At 33.8% G+C, this 21,784-nt stretch overlaps 1 protein-coding gene across 2 annotated transcripts in view; it reads right to left on the reverse strand.

Moving 5' to 3' along the window:
• LOC119608527 (apoptosis-stimulating of p53 protein 1) overlaps positions 1-21,784 on the reverse strand; it is a 137,892-nt gene that overhangs the window by 1,343 nt on the left and 114,765 nt on the right. The window contains exons 2-6 of one of the 2 annotated variants that reach the window (XM_037962978.1): positions 20,699-21,365; positions 15,980-16,247; positions 4,653-4,867; positions 2,348-4,581; positions 2,072-2,289 (exon numbers count right to left, since the gene is read on the reverse strand). In XM_037962978.1, coding sequence (XP_037818906.1) covers positions 2,072-2,289; positions 2,348-4,581; positions 4,653-4,867; positions 15,980-16,247; positions 20,699-20,929 — 3,166 coding nt within the window. In that variant the 5' untranslated portion in view covers positions 20,930-21,365. The remainder of the gene's footprint in view (positions 1-2,071; positions 2,290-2,347; positions 4,582-4,652; positions 4,868-15,979; positions 16,248-20,698; positions 21,366-21,784) is intronic. The other variant, XM_037962979.1, reaches the window with a different exon arrangement.

Consider the following 21,784-nt stretch of genomic DNA (forward strand, 5'->3'; position numbering starts at 1 on the left):
GGAGAATTCAAGGATGTCATTTGGGTTTTGAGTCAACATCGGAAAAAGATTTAAGAGATCCAGGAAACCAAAGTTAAATGGCGGTACTCCTGTTCGGTTGATAGAAAAAATCTAATTTAGGAAAACGGTTTTTTAACATCATTGGTTCGCACGTCCGTGAACCGTCAAGGAGCACTACATTCCCACGACAGCCGGTTCTGCGTACTGAAATGACCCGAATTATTCGGCCAAGGGCTGCCAACTGCAGCAACAACAGCACACTCCACTGCAATCACGCACAAATTGCAAAGTAGGAATAAGTTACTCAAAGCGCTAGTCGACAGCACTTGGGGAAACCTTGTTAGTTTCATACAAAACGCTCAGTGATACCCAAAATGCTGCCCTAAGGACTTTACCTCGGAACATGATCTGCATGAGGAAACGAAGGTGCTCACAGTCAAGGGACACAATTTCATGTTGACTAAGCAGTTCCTCCTGGGATGTCCCCGGATGAATCATCTCAACTTTAACATTACACTGTTGGATATTCCCTCGAGTCATGTCAGAAAGGACCTTAGTATTTACGAGGAGAACATAAGTAGTTATATGCATGATCCAATAGATCACTCCTCCTACACGGCAGATTTGAGCGACATTCCGCATGAATGTCGTACTTCCAGGTCGCCCACCGCCTAAAGCAGACACAGAAGAAAACCTGCCCCGGAACACAAGAGTAGTTTCGGCACAACTAGGATCGGGATGGAGCAACGGGCTTCATGCCTACTGATCACGCATAGACCGTGCCGTCCCCAATGAATGTACTGCATGTGGTCAAGGTCCCCACAATACCCTCCACATATTCAACTGCTCAGCCAAACCTACTTCTCTTTGTCCAATTGATTTATGAACACATCCAGTTGAAGTAGCACAATTTATAGGCTTGGACATTGATGGGGAATCTCCCAACTAGATTATTGTATAGTTTTAGCTGTTACAACAACAACTACAACTACAGACCCATGTTGAATTATTTCATCTAGCCAAAATCGTACTATATAGACGTAGATATCATGTGGCGCATACCCGATGAAGATATTCCATTCCATATTCCAATGAGCATCAACGATTTCAGATTTCATACAATCAATCATTTAAACGAAGTCAGATCTAAGCCATAAATCTTTTAATTGGAAATGTTCATAGAAGAATGAAATCTTAGTGCATAATGAGATTGAGTCACCTAGGAAAAAAGTATTTGCCGTCCAGTGTACTTTTCACCAATCAAAGAAATGTAAGATCGGTCGAGAATATCCGAGCTGCTCGTTTAAGTATATAGTGGGATCTAAACTAAAAACTGTCTGATTAAAGTGCCAATAAACCCTTTAAATAGACTCTTCAAAACATCGCAAGTTCTCCTAACAAAAAATGTCATTGTGGAAGTTTATAAGTGGATCTAAAGTAGTGTTCAGTTACTTTCTGTCTGAACTCGACTTTACAAAAAACGCAAATTCTCCTGACAAAAATGTCGATTATAAGAGTTTTGAGGAGAATCCAAGGCAGTGATTTGACTAAATATATCTTGAACCTATATCGAAAAAAGATCCAATTGATCCAGATATGAAAGGCAACGACTTTAACAAAATGACGTTACTTATATTCAAAATCGTCTTAAGTGACGAGGATATTCAGTTTGAAAGAAAAAAGTAACTATTTTTGGTATCATTGGTCCGCGATTCTTCGAAAACGATATTGGCCGAGCACTACAGACCAATGATGAACACTTTTGGCTAAAATTTAAATTTATATACGAGGACATTATGTGCTGCAAAGGAAACAAAGCTTAGGACCATAAAGAAATCGCCACAATGAAGATCCGTTTGAACGATTTCAAGATTCGCGTAAATCATTCAAACGAGGACGGGTCTATGTGGCAAGGACAAATGAGATCTTTCGAATCTGAGACCCTTACAGTGACGGAAATTAAAAAAAATCCCATATAAATACGAGTAATTTGTATTGTAAAGTAAAGTCCATTCAAAACGAGAAACTACAAACGTTTATTGTTGATCCGTCACCTATAGAAGTTACTTACTGTATAAATACTCTGAACAACCATCGAAACCCTCCTCATCTTCTTCACACTTCTCCGCTGGCGTTTCGTGATCCGATAAAGTAGCAGCAAATAGACAGGCACCATTTTCCACTAAAAACTTAACCATGGCCAAATTATTACAACTAGCAGCACAATGTAAAGGAGTCCAGCCGTCAGAGTCTTGGGCATTGACATCACAACCAAATTCAACTAGGAATCTTGAGGAAAATATAAATCATTATTAAAAGAAAGGAACTGCTATCACAAAAAACTTACTTGACTATATCAAAATGACCCGCACAAATGGCATTGTGTAGAGCGGTAATGCCCTCATCATTGGCCGCACTGGGATTGGCCACCTGCATGGCAGTTTTCTTGACCAATTCCAATTCACCCTCTAAACTGGCATCGAGTAGTAAAGCCAAGGGATCAAAACTTACCCTTCTGGTTAGTTTGGGTTTACCATTACTGGCATTGGAGCTGGCATTGCCAGCCGATAGTGAACGCATTCTTCTCTTAAGACTATCGGGTGAGGATTTCTCTTGTGGTGAATTCGTATTCGTATTTTCGCTACGATCGGGTTCATCAACACTACTCTGAGATTGAGGTGATAAAGTATTGGGTGAGTGCGAACCGATTGATTGCTGCTGCTGCTGGGATTGAAGATTAGGAGAATATTGTGGCGTTGAATTGGCCTCACTATTGGTCTCCGAGGAAAGCTCATTGTTATTAGATCTACGTTCACTAAACAAATAATTATTAGCGGAATTGTGATCCAATTTACGCGAATTCTGTTGTTGACTTGAGGGTTTTATTATGTTGGAGGAAGATTTTAATCTTGGCTGTTCGGATAGCGGTTGTTTTCGTATGGTTAAGGGTTTCGCTTTAATGGGTAAATTATCATTGATATTCTGTAAAGGTAATGAGGAAGAGGCATTGGACGAAGCAGCTTGCTGTTCTAATGAGGTCTTTTTCGTAGAGGGATTTGTTGCATTTGTCGTAGAGGTTTCTTGGTTGGCTTCGTTTGGTGACATTTTATTAGGTTTCGGTGGCAACGCTGGTCTATCACTATTGTTGTTATTACTATTGGTGTTGCTGCCTAAAGTTGCTGTAGTGGAACTTACTACATTTGGCGCCACTCTATTTACCTTGGGACTGTAGGTGATCATTTTCGGTATGGCACTGGTGACCGATGTAGGCGCCACACTACTAATGGGTTTACGTGGAGGTACAACTAAGCTGCCAGCAGCTGAGTTTTTCGATTTTTCATTTGAATTTGCATTAGAGGTGTTACTGTTGCTCGTGGAGGAAGTGGGTGAAATGGCATTGGCCGCCATAGCGGTAGCCACCGACTTATTGGCCGTTCCCAAAGGCATACTGTGCACTGTCAACTGATGTGAATTCTTCTCCAATAGCGTTTCATTACTAACCGCTATTTCCGATTTCTTTTCCAAATCCGATTTTTCCCTTTGTGGTATATGAGATGGTCCCGTTGTTGTATGATGGCTGGAGGCAGCACTATTTAATTTACTAATCAGTGCCGAGGCAGAGCTATTGGTTCCTATACTTTTGGGTATTTTACTGGTGGTAGTTTGTTGTGTTGTATTAGTGCTGCTACTAGTTTGAGTTTCTAAATTTGCAGCTACTTCTTTGACCAGATCCCGTTTTTTCGGTCCCACCTCTGCATAAATATGATGCGAAGTATCTACCTTAACTGGTTCCACATTCGTTTGATTGTGTTGCTCACCTAATGCGTTCTTATTGGTGATGGCAGCCGTTAACATTTTCTTGGCCAATTTTGATTCATCACTTTCGGCCGTAAAGAAATTCGGACTGGTGTTAGAGCCCGTTAAATGATTTGCCACATTAGCGCCATGGCTTAAATTCAACTTGACATGAGCATGATCTTGTATTAGCTGATTTTGTTGGTTGGTATTGGCTGTGGCGGCTGCATGCTTTAAAATATTGCCCAAATAGGAAGAGGTGGGTGTTATGGTGGATTTTTGAGGTGTGTGTATGTAGGGCTCAACGGCGGCCACATTGCCACGTGGTATATTGCGATTTTCACCACGATTTATAATATTGGCAAATTTATTGTTATACGCCTGACCATTGGCGGCAGCTTGATTGGCTTGTTTTTGCAGCAGTTGCTGCTTAAGGGCCGCTACACCAGTTTTGGGTGCCACATTTGTTGTATAGTTTGCATCATTGCTCTTGTTATTGCTGCTGTTGTAAGCATTGTGATTTTGGCTAGATGGCGGCTGTTGTTGCTGCTGTTGTACTTGTGTATTATGTTGCTGTTGCTGCTGTTGTTGTACCTGTTGCATTAAATGCGGTGGACTGATATTTTGTTGATTGTTTTGTACATTGGCGGCTTTTTTACGTTGCAAACGTGTTTGCAACTCATAAATTCTTTGATCGACAGATCGCAATTCCGCTTGTCTTTGTTGTAAGGCTTCTCGTTGTAAGTGTAGACGTGCATCTTGTTGCAATGACAATTGATTACGATACTAAACAATAGAGAAGCATAATGTGTTTGTTATTTAAAGTTTTTGTTGTTAATATTTATAGTTTATCTTACCATCAATTCTCTTCTTAACTTTTCCAATTCCCTGGATGCTTGTGGCGGTAAGGGCTGACCGGTGGTACTGCCACCATTTATTAGATTTATGGGACATCTTCGGTCTCTTCTTAAGTCTTCTAGTTGTCTAGTTAGGGCTTCTACTTTAGCCACCGCCAAACTTAATTCTTTTTCCTTTTCACTGAATAGCGCTCGTATCGAGTCTAAATCATTACCTGGAATAAGAAAGACGAGATATGTAGTTAGAAAACATCTTTCAAAAATCAGTCTAGATCAGTTTATATTCTTGACTAAAGATCAGTCTATAGTCTTGACTATATGTAAGTCAATATTTTGACTACAAATCATTCAATAGTATTGACCTCAGATAACTCTATAACCTTGACTATAGATCGGTCTATAGTCTTGGCCATAGAACTGTCTATAAATTTGCATATAGGTCTGTCCATAATTATGACTAAAGTTCTGCCTATAGTCATGGCTATTGATCAGTCTATAATCTTGATTATGGATCAGGCTATAGTCTTAACTATAGATCATTTTATAGTCTTGACTATAGGTCAGTCTATAATCTTGACTACAGATCAGTCTATAGTCTTGACTGCAGATCAGTAAATAGTCTTGACTATAGATCAGTCTATAGCCTTGACTATGGATCGGACTATAGCTTTGACTATAGATCAGTCTATAGTATTGACTATAGATCAGTTCATAGTCTTGGATATAGAACAATCTATAGTCTTGACTATAGATCAGTCTATAGACTTGACTATCGACCTCAATATAGCCTAGTGTTGTACCATCCTATAGTCTTAACTATAGATCAGTCTGTATTATTGACTATAGATCAGTCTATAGTGTTGGATATAAATCAGTCTATAGTATTGATTACAGATCAGTCTTTAGTCTTGACTATACATCAGTCTATAGTCTTGACTATAGATCAGTCAATAGTCTTGGCTATAGATCAGTCAATAATCTTGACTATAGATCAGTCCATAGTCTTGACTATAGATCAGTCCATAGTCTTGACTATAGATCAGTCCATAGTCTTGACTATAGATCAATCTATCGTCTTGACTATAGATTAGTCTATAGTCTTGACTATAGACTCATCTATAGTCTTGACTATAGATCAGACTATAGTTTTGACTATAGTCTGGAATTCTATTGTTGTTTAATTACTATTAGGTAGGTATTTATAAATATTATAATGAGACTATAATATTTTGAAATTATATAATAAATTAAAAGAAATAATATAAACTTATCGAAATTTTAGTGACAAGAATTTACATTTTTTAAGGGCAGTTATTTTTTAACTTTTATTTTCTTACACATATTATTTATAATACTAGTTATTGTTGCTATTATTACCCCACGGTAAGTTTTGACTATAGTCTGATCAGTCTATAGTCTTGACTATAGATCAGTTTATAGTCTTGTCTATAGAACAATCTATAGTCTTGACTATAGACCAGCCTATAGTCTTGACTATAGATCAGGCCATAGTCTTGACTATGGATCAGTCTATGGTCTTGCCTATAGATCAGAGTAAGTCTTTACTATTGATCAGTCTATAGTCATGACTATAGATCAGACTATAGCCTTGACTATAGAGCAGTTTATTGTCTTATCTATAGAACAATCTATAGTCTTGACAATAGAACAGTCTATAGTCTTGACTATAGATCAGGCCATAGTCTTGACTATGGATCAGTCTATGGTCTTGCCTATAGATCAGAGTAAGTCTTTACTATTGATCAGTCTATAGTCATGACTATAGATCAGAATATAGTCTTGACTATAGAGCAGTTTATAGTCTTGGCTATAGAACAGTCTATAGTCTTGGCTATAGAACAGTCTATAGTCTTGACTATAGATCAGTTTATTGTCTTGACTATAGATCAGTCTATGGCCTTGACTATAGATCAGTCTATAGCCTTGACTATAGATCAGTGCATAGTTTTGACTATAGATCAGTCTATGGTCATGACTATAGATCAGTCTATAGTCTTGACTATAGATCAGTCTATAGTCTTGACTATAGATCAGTCTATAGTCTTGACTACAGATCAGTCTATAGTCTTGACTATAGATCAGTCTATAGTCTTCACTATAGATCAGTCTATAGTCTTGACTATAGATTAGTCTATAGTCTTGGCTATAGATCAGTCTATAGTCTAGACTATAGATTAGTCTATAGTCTTGACTATAGATCAGTCTATAGTCTTGACTATAGATCAGTCTATAGTCTTGACTATAGATCAGTCTAAAGTCTTGACTATAGATCAGTCTATAGTCTTGACTGTAGATCAGTCTGACTATAGATCAGTCTAAATATTCATTAAATCAAACCAAATTTCAATTTTATTAAAGAAAACTCCTAACTAATAAAAAAATTCTAACATTCTAATCATTTTAAACTTTATTGATTTTAGTTGAGGCAATGATTAGCATTTATTTTTGTTTCATCACATTAATTAACTTCTGAACCTGACATTTGTGGAAATCTTTTATATGAACTGCTAAATATCACCTGCTGACATCCATTAACCCAATAATTGTTCAGCGTCGTCATCATCGTCATCATCATGTTAAGCTAACATTAATATTGTGCTTTTGCTAGTATTATAAGGCGGATTTAATTGGATTTAATTTCGAAAGAATAATGCATTCAATTTTATGGGTTTAAATTTCCAGCCAAAACCATTGTAAGTATAAATACATCCCTAAGTACACATTCAACCATTTTGCGGCTACATATATGTATATGAATGTATGTGTATGTGACTATATAAACATGTATGATCTTCCATTGTATTATTGTCATTCATGGAAAACCATTCACAATCGATTTTTAAGCCAAAGTTCAGGCATATTTCATGTTTCAGTTCATTTTATTTATATTTTTTTGTTGTTTCGCTTAAAGATACATGACTTTAGTACACGGCACAAGGACCTCCCTAAAAACATTACTAATTATGTTTGAATATTCGTTGTTAGGCATTTGTTTGCTGGTGGGGTTAATGTTTGATGTTAGAGTATAAATTTCATTTACCCGATAGAGTGAATGAAATTGTGGCAGGAGTTGAATTTATTTTTGTAACTTTAATGCGATTTGTTTTATTTCATTAATGATAATACGATTTTGGTGGAATGAGGTAAATATATGCTAAATTAAGCATACTAGTTGTAACATACACATATGTACTTAACGGGTAACTTATGCGGCTGTAGCTATATGAGAAGAATAATGACTCCTAATGACTTTTTCATGCTTTAGTTCAAATGGAAATATGTTCTGTAATCAGCCTATGAAAAATAGTTTAAGAACAAATCATCACTTTCAGTGTAACATTTATATTAAGAGGATTACGCGATACGGCTTCACATCTGACCACTGCCTCAACTTCAATTTCACATCAGCATAATCAACGGCAACAGGATTTAAAATGTTGGAAAAATATGTTGGATTAGTTATAACATCTTTAAGTTCTTAGAGATTGCCGTCGGTAGCAATTAAGTCTATATTCGTGACCCGAATGTGAGAATAAACTCACATTTAATTCAGAAAGCAAAGTTTTCCTCATGAACTCAGTAAACAATTTCAGAGTCCTTTCATAAAAGGTGAGTCGAAGTTCAGTTAAACTTAAAAAGCGGGATGTATAAAATCGATTGGAATGGAATATATCGCCTAAAGATTTAAATATATTTTCTGATATCCAGAGGGTAATTAGGGTCTTGTCAACCGATAATGTAAAATATAAATGAGTGTTGGGCGATAAGAGAGCCACAACTGAAGATTCATTCAGTGAAAAACTTTGTATCATATGGGACGACTGGACCACTTCGGAATAATCAATAATGAAAGAGCGAATGTACTTGCGATAAAGGGAATGACGAGTGCAACGCCGTTAGACGCATTGGCAGCTGAATTAAAAATGTGGACGAGAGAGTCCATATGGTCATTTGCAACGTAATAGATAATATAAATAAACGAGAGAAGGTGGAGTAACCTCTGAAGAATGAATAAGTCCGAGGTTAGCATGTTAATACGTATTCTAAGTGGACTCATAGATCTTTGGGCAGATGAGTGTAAGGCATGAGGAGAGGACTGTGAAATGCGGAAACACATTCACACTTCCTTCAAAATTAGATTCAGATATCATGGAAGCGATATTTTGCCAGATATTACATTCCCCAGAAACACTGATAGGAAAATTCTTAGGAACTACGACCAGGAAAATTGAACGATTCCTGAAATTTTGTTCAGATTCTTTTGCTCATTCGCTACAAAATTTGGTGATCAGGTCGATCAGTAATCAACCATTCATTCATGGAACTCCCAATCAACTCAGAAAGTCGTTGTTGTTTTTGTCAAAGAGTAGCAGGGGTTGTCAATTATCAGAAGACCATGAGAACTAGACTTTGACTTGACAAATGCTTCGTGAGAACCTACATGTAGACAGATGATCTTGAACCTACATTTAGACAGCCTATGGCCAAATTCGGTATGTTGTTGTTGCAACAGTTCGACTGTGGCCGATAATTCTTTTTCTGTGGAAAATGCTTTCGGTTGATACAGCTGTGACTGCGTAGACAGTCTTTGGCCGATTATGACTCGGGTCGTTCCGGAGCAAAGATAAAATTGTCGTGGCAATGACCAAATTCGAGTCGATCGTTTGTCATTTAACATTTGGTTCCCAAATTCTGGTGCGAAATCGTCTAGCAATCAACCATGTAGATAGCCTGTGATAAAATTCGGTTTGTTGTTGTTGTAACAGTTCGACTGTGGCCGATAGTTCTTTCCTGAGGGAAAAAAACTTTGGATTGATACAGCTGTGACTGCATTGACAGTCATTGGCCGAGTATGACTCGAGTCGTTCCCGAGCGAAGACTCAATTGTCGTAGGAATGTCTAAATTAGAGTCGATCGGTATGGTTGTCAATTAACATTCGGTTTCCAAGTTCTAGTTGCGTAATCGTCTAGCAATCAACCAATCCTTGAAGCATCCATGAAGCTCCTAATTGTCAAAAATATTGCCTGTATGAAGAAAAATTCAAGGGCACCGATTCATAATCCTAAATAAGAACTCGGACTTTCACAGCCTTTATCTTTATCGGGACTTAAGTATCCTTTTTTACAAGACCTAAATTATGAAACCTCAGAGCAAATCTCCATTACATATGAACAGACTTAGCTTTGGAAAATTGTTGTTCAAAAAGCGATAAAATAAAGTAGATTTTTACGATTATCGAAGAAAGCATTTTGGAAGAGAAGCTCGTGATAGATAGCGATCATATATATATAATATTATTATTGGTTTGCCCTCAAAAAGATTCACATAGATTCCAATGAAAACTTGCCAGAACAGTAGGCTACTAACCCCATAAATACTCTAATGAAATTATATTAATCCCAGTGGTATAGTCAGTCAAGCCACCATAACTTCGGCTCACTACAATTCACAATAATTTAATTATTCTATATTAAATAAACTTAAACAACAAATACTTAACTTGTCCTTGAAACATTTAACATTTATTTCAATGTTTTTTTTTTTTCTGTGTAACCAAATTAATGGTGTTTTTAATTTAATTCTTTTACAACACTGTCTAATGAACCATAAAATTATCTCTAAAGGGAACAACAAAAAAACAAGTTCACCATGTTACCTGGGTATTACTTGGCGTTAACATGAGCAACAATAATAACAACAACAACAGCAGTAGCAACAACAAAAGCAACGATAACAAAAGTAAGAAATTTACATTTTAGTCCATTGTCCTGTAGACTCTAACATGTAAATATAATATGGCCATACGACTTAACTCGGCCTATAACACAGAGACATACTACAAATATAAAGGATATATAAACATTTACACTTGTATCTAAAGGATACATAGAAATACATATAGATATTAGCTCTGTATGTTAGTTTGAGTGTACTTGTATGTACTTAGTATGTGCATGTGCTTGAGTAGAAGTATGTCCGTCTGTCCGCCCATTTGTCTGTCTGTCTGTCTGACTGGCTGTGTGTATTTTTTAGTTAAGGTGAGTTTAGTTTGGCTTAGTTTACTTGTCCTTTAAGAGAAGTGTGTAAATTTTATATGTAAATGTGTTCTTTCCTATGAATTTTACTATTTAAGTAGAATAGTTAGCGTTCATGGAATGCAAAAGTTAGGTAGTTTTGGAAAATTTGTGCGGCATAAAGGAAATTTGAAAAGTAGCATCAGACTTAGATTTGAAAACTTATAGAGATCGTAAAGGACAATTTAGAAGAAAATATAGTTCAGTCTATTCCTGAATTAGAAGGATTTTCATTATGGCTAAAGGATATATAGTTTGTGTAACAAATTGGAATTAGTAAATCTAACTGATTTCATGTGCCTGTAACTTGCTTCCAACATGCAATCTGAACCACTGTATTAATGTAAACAAAAGTCACGTATACACGAACCTGCAGTTCTCGAAACTAGTTCCGTTTGCACAATGGTGCACTATTGTTACAACAATAACTCATCATCAACAATAACTCATTACCAATGATGTCGATTTCAGTTAAAGGAGATCACTCCATATTTTCACATTCGATCGCAAATGATTAACTCTCTTTCAAGCAAAAGAACTCAACGAGATTGGTTCCGTAACCGAGTGCTTCATATCCAGGACGTATATAAAATTTCATGTATACATGAACCTGCAGTTCTAGAAACAAGTTCCGTTTGCACAATGGTGCACTATTGTTAAAACAATAACTCATCACCTACAATAACCAAAAACAAGCAACAATAACTCGTTACAATGATGTCGATTTCAGTATTTTGACATTCGATCGCAAATGATTAACTCCTTCTCATGCAAAAGAACTCAACGAGATTGTTTAGATTGGATCCGCAACAGAGTGTTTCATATCTAAGAAGGACTAATGAGGAAGTGATAAGAAAGATCATAACCAAAGATAATAACTATTGATCGAAGCTAAGTTATAAACAAATACATTCTTCTATTATAACGAAGAGAGAAGTAAAGGAGTTGGCCAAGGAAGTGACGTGAGAAGGATTGATCTAACCCTCCTCAAGTTCTTGACTGTTGCTGATAACTTTATAACAATGATCTTGAATCTTCAGCATTTGGGATCCGTTTTGAGTTTGTTTAACATTTCCTTATCCAATCCGTGAGATGTTTACAATTCAAACTTTGGTGTCTTAACGAAAAACACTCTCTGAGCGAAAGAGACTATCAAAAGAAAGTTTCCGAAAGAGAAGTATTTGAATCTCCATTTGTGCAGTGCACTAAATAGTTTCTTGATTCAAGTTCTACGGTTCGATAAGTAGTCAACTAATGCAAGTACATCAAAAAACTTAGTGAAGTTAGTTTCGAATCCTACAACTGGACCGATTGCTCAACCTATGCAAGATCCAATTGATTTAGTAGCTTAAAACAAATGACCACAGATCATGCAAACAACTAATGATCGACAGAGAACATTATCACTGTATGCAGGCGAAAATCAGAACGTCGTTTTCTAATTCTATGTTTGGACTCAAATCTACAGACATACAAGTTGCGACTGACACTGTAGCTTATCAGATTCCTGAAACAAACGATCAGTGGAGAACAATATATTTCCTAGCATTCAGTAGGTTTCGATTCGAATACTCGATTTCGAATACTATACCTCTACACGGTCATGTACCCAAACTGCTACACTAGTTCAAAGTAAACGACCAAAAACTGCTGATCGGCTGCGATCAAAGTTACTGATCATTAACTACACAAAGCTGTGGAATCTTGTAAACTGTAACAAAGTTCAACAGGTCCATAAAAATGTATGTATTGATGTAGATTTGGAGCACAAGTTGGATGTCGATACGAATCACCTCTGGAATTCCATAATATACATTTTGTATGATCGACTAGGTTAGGTTGTCAGGAGGATGTATACTACATCAAATCCGAAGAAATACACCTAGGCGCCTGTTGTGCGCTCCTTTTCATGAAAAAATTCTTCACTGAATGTATTATTTTTCAATGTTCAGAATCTTCCAATCAGTGTTATTCAGGTATGTTCTTTCCAGAATAACATCACTTCCAAGATTCTTGGATCTAACTTCAACGAATGCCTGATAGTGGCAAAAAAGTGTTTCAGTATTTCACTGTCCTTCACATTCGTCTGAAACCGCACGTCCAATTTTGCATAGAAGTGCTCGAATTCCTGTGTGTCCACTCAGAATACGTACCATCAATCTAACTTCAGATTTGCTCATTTTGAGGAGATTTCTCGTCTTGCTCTCATCAGGGTCACCCCATAGGATCTTTGTGATTCTACCCACCGTTTCATTATTTCAAGAGGCCTTATGGGATTCTTTCACCCATATTTTTAATTCAGCTTTTGTTGCTTCGAATGGGTTTGCGTTTGTCGGGTTAACTGCCCCGAGCTCCCTTCCCTATAAAGCTATTACATTCGCCATTTCGTTACCGACTACTCTAGAGTGGCCTGGTACCCATTTGATGTAAACCTTACCTTTGGGAGAGTATTCAGTTAAAGCTTTCTTACAATCCAATACGGTCTTAGATTTAAATCGACTAAGAGTTTGAATATATTTCGCGCAACTGTCATGAATCGCTCAACCAATATCGTCAGATTTTACTCAACTGGACTGTTACTTATGGAGTTTCCTGAAGTCGTAATCAAATAATATATATATAACATTACCATAACTTTACATTAGATAAGAAGATATCAGGATAAATGTTTCCATCTGACCTACGTATGCTTATGTAGCGAAATATCTAGTTCATAATTGCTGCCTATAAATATGCAGGGGATTATTAAAAGTTCTTTTCCACATGTGTATTTATAAGTGGAAATGAGCATGAAATTCCACAAAATATTTTAGTTTTTATTTAAAGGTGTGTTTCGGAATGAATGTTAAAATAGGAAAATTAATAGTGTCATTTAAAACTCACACATACACTTGTAAGTTTGTGCTGTTTTTTTTACTGTTTTTACACATTTTTTATATTTTTCTATATATTATACATTTTGTTTACTTCATTCATGATCTGTGACCTTCAATGGAAAATTTTAATTGATTTTTTATGTTGTTGTTACTGGCTGCTGTTATTGCTGTTGCTTTTATTTTATATGAATGTATGTATGTATGTACTTATGCATACGTGTTATAATGAAGTAAAGTTAAGGGAAAATTAAAAACAATAATTTTCCATAGTAAAATATTAGTGTGTAATTATAAATTGTAATTATGTTGACTTTTTGCTATTCATACATTTAAGGATACACATACATATGTACATATATACGTATGTATGTTTAAGTGCATATACTTATTTATTTTACGTGTGTGTGACCCCAGAGGGGAGTAAAACTATTAATGAACATTCATTTAAAATGTTTTGCTGAAATGGAAGCATAGCATTTATAAAATATGTTAATAAAATATTTAAAATCCATTTATAATATTACGTAACTGTTAGAGAATAAATTATGATCAAAGGGAATTACTTGCATGGGTTTTTTAATAGCTCTTGGGAATTGAATACATGCACTTGAATTCAAGTAAATTTGTTAAAAAAAAAGTTTCTCATTGTTGAGTCTTCTGGGCAAGTTCCATGTAATCCTGGACATACTTTTGTTCATGATGATACTGATTCGTATCAAAACAACATAGAGTCGTCCTTTTCGTATTCTAGGTCTGAACTCATGTATAAAAGATTCAACTTACACAGTCACTCAGAATAAATGGTCACACTTAGGTCTACAGTTCAGACTATAGTTCAGACTATAGTCCAGACTATAGTTCAGACTATAGTTTAGACTATAATCCACACTGTATTCAGACTATAGTTCAGGCTATATTCCAGACTATAGTCCAGACTATAGTTCAGACTATAGTTCAGACTTTAGTCCAGACTATAGTCCAGACTATAGTCCAGACTATAGTCCAGACTATAGTTCAGACTATAGATCAGACTATAGTCCAGACTATAGTCCAGACTATAGTCCAGACTATAGTTCAGACTATAGATCAGACTATAGTCCAGACTATATTCCAGACTATAGTCCAGACTATAGTTCAGACTATAGTTCAGACTATAGTCCAGACTATAGTCCAAACTGTATTCAGACTATAGTTCAGACTATAGTCCAGACTATAGTTCAGACTATAGTCCAGACTATAGTCCAAACTGTATTCAGACTATAGTTCAGACTATAGTCCAGACTATAGTCCAGTCTATAGTTCAGACTATAGATCAGACTATAGTCCAGACTTTATTCCAGACTATAGTCCAGACTATAGTTCAGACTCTAGTTCAGACTATAGTCCAGACTATAGTTCAGACTATAGTTCAGACTATAGTTCAGACTTTAGTCCAGACTATAGGCCAGACTATAGTCAAGACTATAGTTCAGACTATAGATCAGAATATAGTCCAGACTATAGTTCAGACTGTTGTCCAGACTATAGTCCAGACTATAGTCCAGACTATAGTCCAGACTATAATCCAGACTATATTTCAGAATATAGTTTAGACTATAGTCCAAACTATAGTTAAGACTACAATCCAGACTATAGTTCAGACTATAGTCCAGACTATATTTCAGATTCTAGTCCTGATTATAATCCAGACTATAGTCTAGATTATAATCCATACTATAGTCCATAATATAATCCAGATTATAGTCTAGACTATAGTCCAGATTATAATCCAGACTATAGTACAGAGTACAATACAGACAAGAGTCCAGATTATAGTCCAGACGATAGTCCTGATTATAATCCACAATATAATCCAGATTACAGTCCAAACTCTATTTACAATTCAACTACTACAATCTTCATTTTAAAAAGTTCTAACGCCAATTTGCCAGTAATTTGGCAATTAAAGAAGAATTTAGGTTAAATGACCACTTCGTACAACCAAAGTCCAAATGTTGCATGTTACCAATAGCGTGTTTCTTACAAACGTATAATAAAACTATTTCAAACAACATCAAGGAAATTAAAATTTTATGGCAACGTTGCTGTTGTTGTTTTTTTGCCTACTTTAATTGACTCTTGCTGGGAGTTATGATTTATTCCACTTTGACAAAGGTTTCGTTTTGTTTTTCTTTGGTTTTCAATAAAAATGCTAATTATATGGAAATTGCTTTCGTTTGGTTTATGTTTCCTTTGCCAACAAACTAAAACAGGAAAATTCAATCATACACGCACACAAACACACACATATTCATCTAAAGCAAAATTAAAAATCTAGCAAAAAAATACGATAAAAAAAAAACAACTCCAACTTACTCAGTGTAACATTGTAGGTCTTTTGCAAATCAACTTGACCTCTTAAAGCACGTAAACGTCTTAATTTTGATTCTTGAGCCTCGACACGCTCACGTAAACGCCGCAAACGTTCACCCTCAGCATTGGCAACAGCATTTCGTACCTCTTGCTGTTTGAGAAAGCGTAAACGTTGCTCCTTTGTGGCCAACAGTTGATGTTGTGAATCAATTTGCTGCTGTTGACGTAGTGCCATCGCCCTTAATTCGGCTGACGTCAGCCTGCCAGGCACCTGAAATGAAAAATTATAAAACATACAAATGAATAACTTTTTCTCGCCAGTTTTCCATCCCAAGGATGAAGACTGAAATTGTAGAATAGAAAAATCTTTTTCTAGTCTCTCATAGAAAATTGTGTGAAAAATGAAGAGATGTTAAAAAGAAATTATGAAAACAATATAAATCAAAATCTATTTAAAAAATGATTAAAGATTTTCATTTTCTTAAACAAAATAAAAATGGACAACAAATACAATATAAGATTGTTCTAGGAACAATATATTGTATTAGTAGGAACAAAAAAATCACATAAAGACAATTTCATAAAATATATTGTGTATGAGATAATAAAAGTTTTTTTGTGTTTTAGTTTAAGATAAACTTAAGGTGTCCTTTCTAAAGGCAAAAACAACAAGAATATTTATAATAATGATAATAATAGGAAAAAATATAAAACTTTAAAGGAAATTCTGTTTGTGTTGGGGAAGTTTCGTAGAAATTAGCTTAAGCTTTGTAGTTGATAAACAATTTCCATTTATAATGCAGCAGAAAATTTTATTTATTTAGTTGGGAGAAAACTCAATTTGTGTTTCAAACGATTTTTCGGTTAATATGATTTATTTTTTGCAACAGTTTTATTTACTTTGTTTAACTTAATTATTTTTATTTCCAGGAATTATTTGTACATAAATTCATTTACTTAGGTGAGGTAGTGGTTAGTGTTGTAGACTGTTAGGACCCGAGTTGCAGCAGAGCCTGAGGTAAGGGAGTGCGCAACATGTCCGATTAAGGCCTAGGTGTTTTTCTTTGATTTGACTAACTAACTAACTAACCAACCACTAACTAACTAACTAACTAACTAACTAACTAACTAACTAACTAACTACTAACTAACTAACTAACTAACTAACTAACTAACTAACTAACTAACTAACTACTAACTAACTAACTAACTAACTAACTAACTAACTAACTAACTAACTAACTAACTAACTAACTAACTAACTAACTAACTAACTAACTAACTAACTACTAACTAACTAACTACTAACTAACTAACTAACTAACTAACTAACTAACTAACTAACTAACTAACTAACTAACTAACTAACTAACTAACTAACTAACTAACTAACTAACTAACTAACTAACTAACTAACTAACTAACTAACTAACTAACTAACTAACTACTAACTAACTAACTAACTAACTAACTAACTAACTAACTAACTAACTAACTAACTAACTAACTAACTAACTAACTAACTAACTAACTAACTACTAACTAACTAACTAACTAACTAACTAACTAACTAACTAACTAACTAACTAACTAACTAACTAACTAACTAACTAACTAACTAACTAACTAACTAACTAACTAACTAACTAACTAACTAACTAACTAACTAACTAACTAACTAACTAACTACTAACTAACTAACTAACTAACTAACTAACTAACTAACTAACTAACTAACTAACTAACTAACTAACTAACTAACTAACTAACTACTAACTAACTAACTAACTAACTAACTAACTAACTAACTACTAACTAACTAACTAACTAACTACTAACTAACTAACTAACTAACTAACTAACTAACTAACTAACTAACTAACTAACTAACTAACTAACTAACTAACTAACTAACTAACTAACTAACTAACTAACTAACTAACTAACTAACTAACTAACTAACTAACTAACTAACTAACTAACTAACTAACTAACTAACTACTACTAACTAACTAACTAACTAACTAACTAACTAACTAACTAACTAACTACTAACTAACTAACTAACTAACTAACTAACTAACTAACTAACTAACTAACTAACTAACTAACTAACTAACTAACTAACTAACTAACTACTAACTAACTAACTAACTACTAACTAACTAACTAACTAACTAACTAACTAACTAACTAACTAACTAACTAACTAACTAACTAACTAACTAACTAACTAACTAACTAACTAACTAACTAACTAACTAACTAACTAACTAACTAACTAACTAACTAACTAACTAACTAACTAACTAACTAACTAACTAACTAACTAACTAACTAACTACTAACTACTAACTAACTAACTAACTAACTAACTAACTAACTAACTAACTACTAACTACTACTAACTACTAACTAACATAACTAACTACTAACTAACGATATAACTAACTAACTAACTACTAACTAACTAACTAACTAACTAACTAACTAACTACTAACTAACTAACTACTAACTAACTAACTAACTAACTAACTACACTAACTAACTAACTAACTAACTACTAACTAACTAACTAACTAACTAACTAACTAACTAACTAACTAACTAACTAACTACTAACTAACTAACTAACTAACTAACTACTAACTAACTAACTAACTAACTAACTAACTAACTACTAACTACTAACGAACTAACTAACTACTAACTAACTAACTAACTAATTAACTAACTAACTAACTAACTAACTACTAACTAACACTAACTAACGAACTAACTAACTAACTAACTACTACTAAACTAACTAACTAACTAACTACTAACTAACTAACTAACTAACTAACTAACTAACTAACTAACTAACTAACTAACTACTAACTAACTAACTAACTAACTAACTAACTAACTAACTAACTAACTAACTAACTAACTAACTACTAACTAACTAACTAACTAACTAACTAACTAACTACTAACTAACTAACTAACTAACTAACTAACTAACTAACTACTAACTAACTAACTACTAACTACTAACTAACTAACTAACTAACTAACTAACTAACTAACTAACTAACTACTACACTAACTAACTAACTAACTAACTAACTACTACTAACTACTACTAACTAACTAACTAACTAACTAACTACTAACTAACTACTAACTAACTAACTAACTAACTACTAACTAACTAACTAACTAACTAACTAACTAACTACTAACTAACTAACTAACTAACTAACTACTAACTAACTAACTAAAGCTACTAACTAACTAACTAACTAACTAACTACTAACTAACTAACTACTAACTAACTAACTAACTAACTAACTAACTAACTAACTAACTAACTAACTAACTAACTAACTAACTAACTAAACTAACTAACTAACTAACTACTACTAACTACTAACTAACTAACTAACTAACTAACTAACTAACTAACTAACTAACTAACTAACTAACTAACTAACTAACTAACTAACTAACTAACTAACTAACTAACTACTAACTAACTAACTAACTACTAACTAACTAACTACTAACTAACAACTAACTAACTAACTAACTAACTAACTAACTACAATACTAACTAACTAACTAACTAACTAACTAACTAACTAACTACAACTAACTAACTAACTAACTACTAACTAATTAACTAACTAACTAATTACTAACTAACTAATTAACTAACTAACTACTAACTAACTAACTAACTAACTAACTAACTAACTAACTAATTAACTAACTAACTAACTAATTAACTAACTAACTAATTAACTAACTAACTACTAACTAACTAACTACTAACTAACTAACTAACTAACTAACTAACTAACTAACTAACTAACTAACTAACTAACTAACTAACTAACTAACTAACTAACTAACTAACTAACTAACTAACTAACTAACTAACTAACTAACTAACTAACTACAACTAACTAACTAACTAACTAACTAACTAACTAACTAACCAACTAACTAACTAACTAACTAACTAACTAACTAATTAACCAACAAACTGACTTATTGTTGCTGTTGTTCTTAATTGAATCGGAACCGAAATTTATGAAATCCTTCTGATTCGCCATGAGAAATGTGTCTGGTTTTAAGTTTGGACGAACACTTGGACGTATCGTTTTTATTGGAGCGGACTTCTCGTGAATATGCAGATCTGAATTTAGATGTGAATGAAGATATATCTGTCGTTGTTTGAATCTGGAAATCTGTAACAAATTGCAGACCAGAGATTTTTTCACAAAATATATGAAACACCAAGCATTTATTCTGATCAGATATTAGTTAGCTCTTTTGATACACGGCTTTAAATAACCGTTACATTTCATTTTCCAAAGAGTAAGATTTTGAATCGACAAAATGTAATTATTGTTTGTTCCAATAATTTAGCGTTAACAATATAGTTATAACAGATACATTTTTTAACGAGAAATTATATCATGTAAGGCCCATAAATTTGGTAGTTTTTATTTAACGTTTCTTTTATAAAAAAAAAAACTTTTTCTTTAAAATATAAAACTCCCCATAAATAAAAAAATTTCTAAAGAAAACTTTAAACAATAGAAGAAAAGCAAAAAAAACGAAATGAAAATAAGGTAAAAAAAGGTTCTTTATGATTATTTTTTTTGGGTACTTTTTTCCCACAAACAAAAAGTATTGAAAAAAAAGTTTCAGGAAAAGACAGACTTACATTTAGTTTTGGTTCGGCTGTAACCACTACCATATGATTGTTGTTGTAAATATTGTTATTAATATTGCTGATGTTGTTGTTATTATTATTTAATATATTGGTGTTGTTGTTGTTATTGTTATTATTTTGTAATAATCTTTGCTGTTGTTGTTGTTGTTTAGTTGTTGGCCTTACAGAGGGTGGCATTTTTGGTAAATTTCCCGATACAGGACGACAAACACACGTCAACATTTTATTAACGCTTATTTTGTTTTAACGATGTGTTACTTTTTTTTTCTCGTTTGACTCAATCAAGTACTTTTTCATATCACTTGTACCATGTTCTGATGTGGTAGACAAATTGGTTTACATTTTTTTGTTTGTTTGTGGCAATTTAATATTGCATTTTAATTGTGTAGATTGCAAGTGGGCTCAAGCCTGCATTGCTGTTATTTGACATTTTTCTTTTTCGTTTTTTTGCTTCTGGTATTGATCTCTACTATATTATTTTTGCTTTTTTTTACTTTTTTATCTTTAACTTTTTCTATTTCGGTTTGATAACAAAATTTCACTAAAACGTGTTCAATTGTCAATCTTGTGTATATTTTTTTTCGGGAAATTTTAGTTTTTGTTTATTTATATTTTGCACTTGTGCCGCGTGTGTGAGATCGAAAACATTTTCAAATTTCTAAAAAAAAAGGAAGATGCTACAGATATTGTTTTACTTTTTTTGTTTATTTATTTTTTCCTGTGTCATTCCATCTCCGTCTCCACATCCAATTTTCCCAATGATGATTTCAAGTGTTTTACTATTTTCAAAACACTATTCTCTACTTCTATTGGCATGTGGTTCCGTTAGTTTTTCCCCTTTTATATTTCACTTTTTGTAAAGTTTGTGTGTGTGTGTGTGGTTGCCTATGAGCCTGTGAAAAAAGTGTTTGTGTGTGCAGTGAATGAGTGTCACATCCTGCCTTCACTTCAAACTGTGGATGGAATTGTTTGAAAATATATTGTTGTGCGTTGTCTGTCTGTGTTGTTGAGGGTGGAAAAACTGGAAGTGTTCGTGCATGCAAGTAGTGTACGTACGTAGTATACTACTTTTGTATG

Source organism: Lucilia sericata, unplaced genomic scaffold (genome assembly GCF_015586225.1).
Source record: "Lucilia sericata isolate MDLA Ls3-8-SP2 unplaced genomic scaffold, ASM1558622v1 Contig000846F_arrow, whole genome shotgun sequence".
In the NCBI taxonomy this organism is placed as follows: Eukaryota; Metazoa; Arthropoda; class Insecta; order Diptera; family Calliphoridae; genus Lucilia; species Lucilia sericata.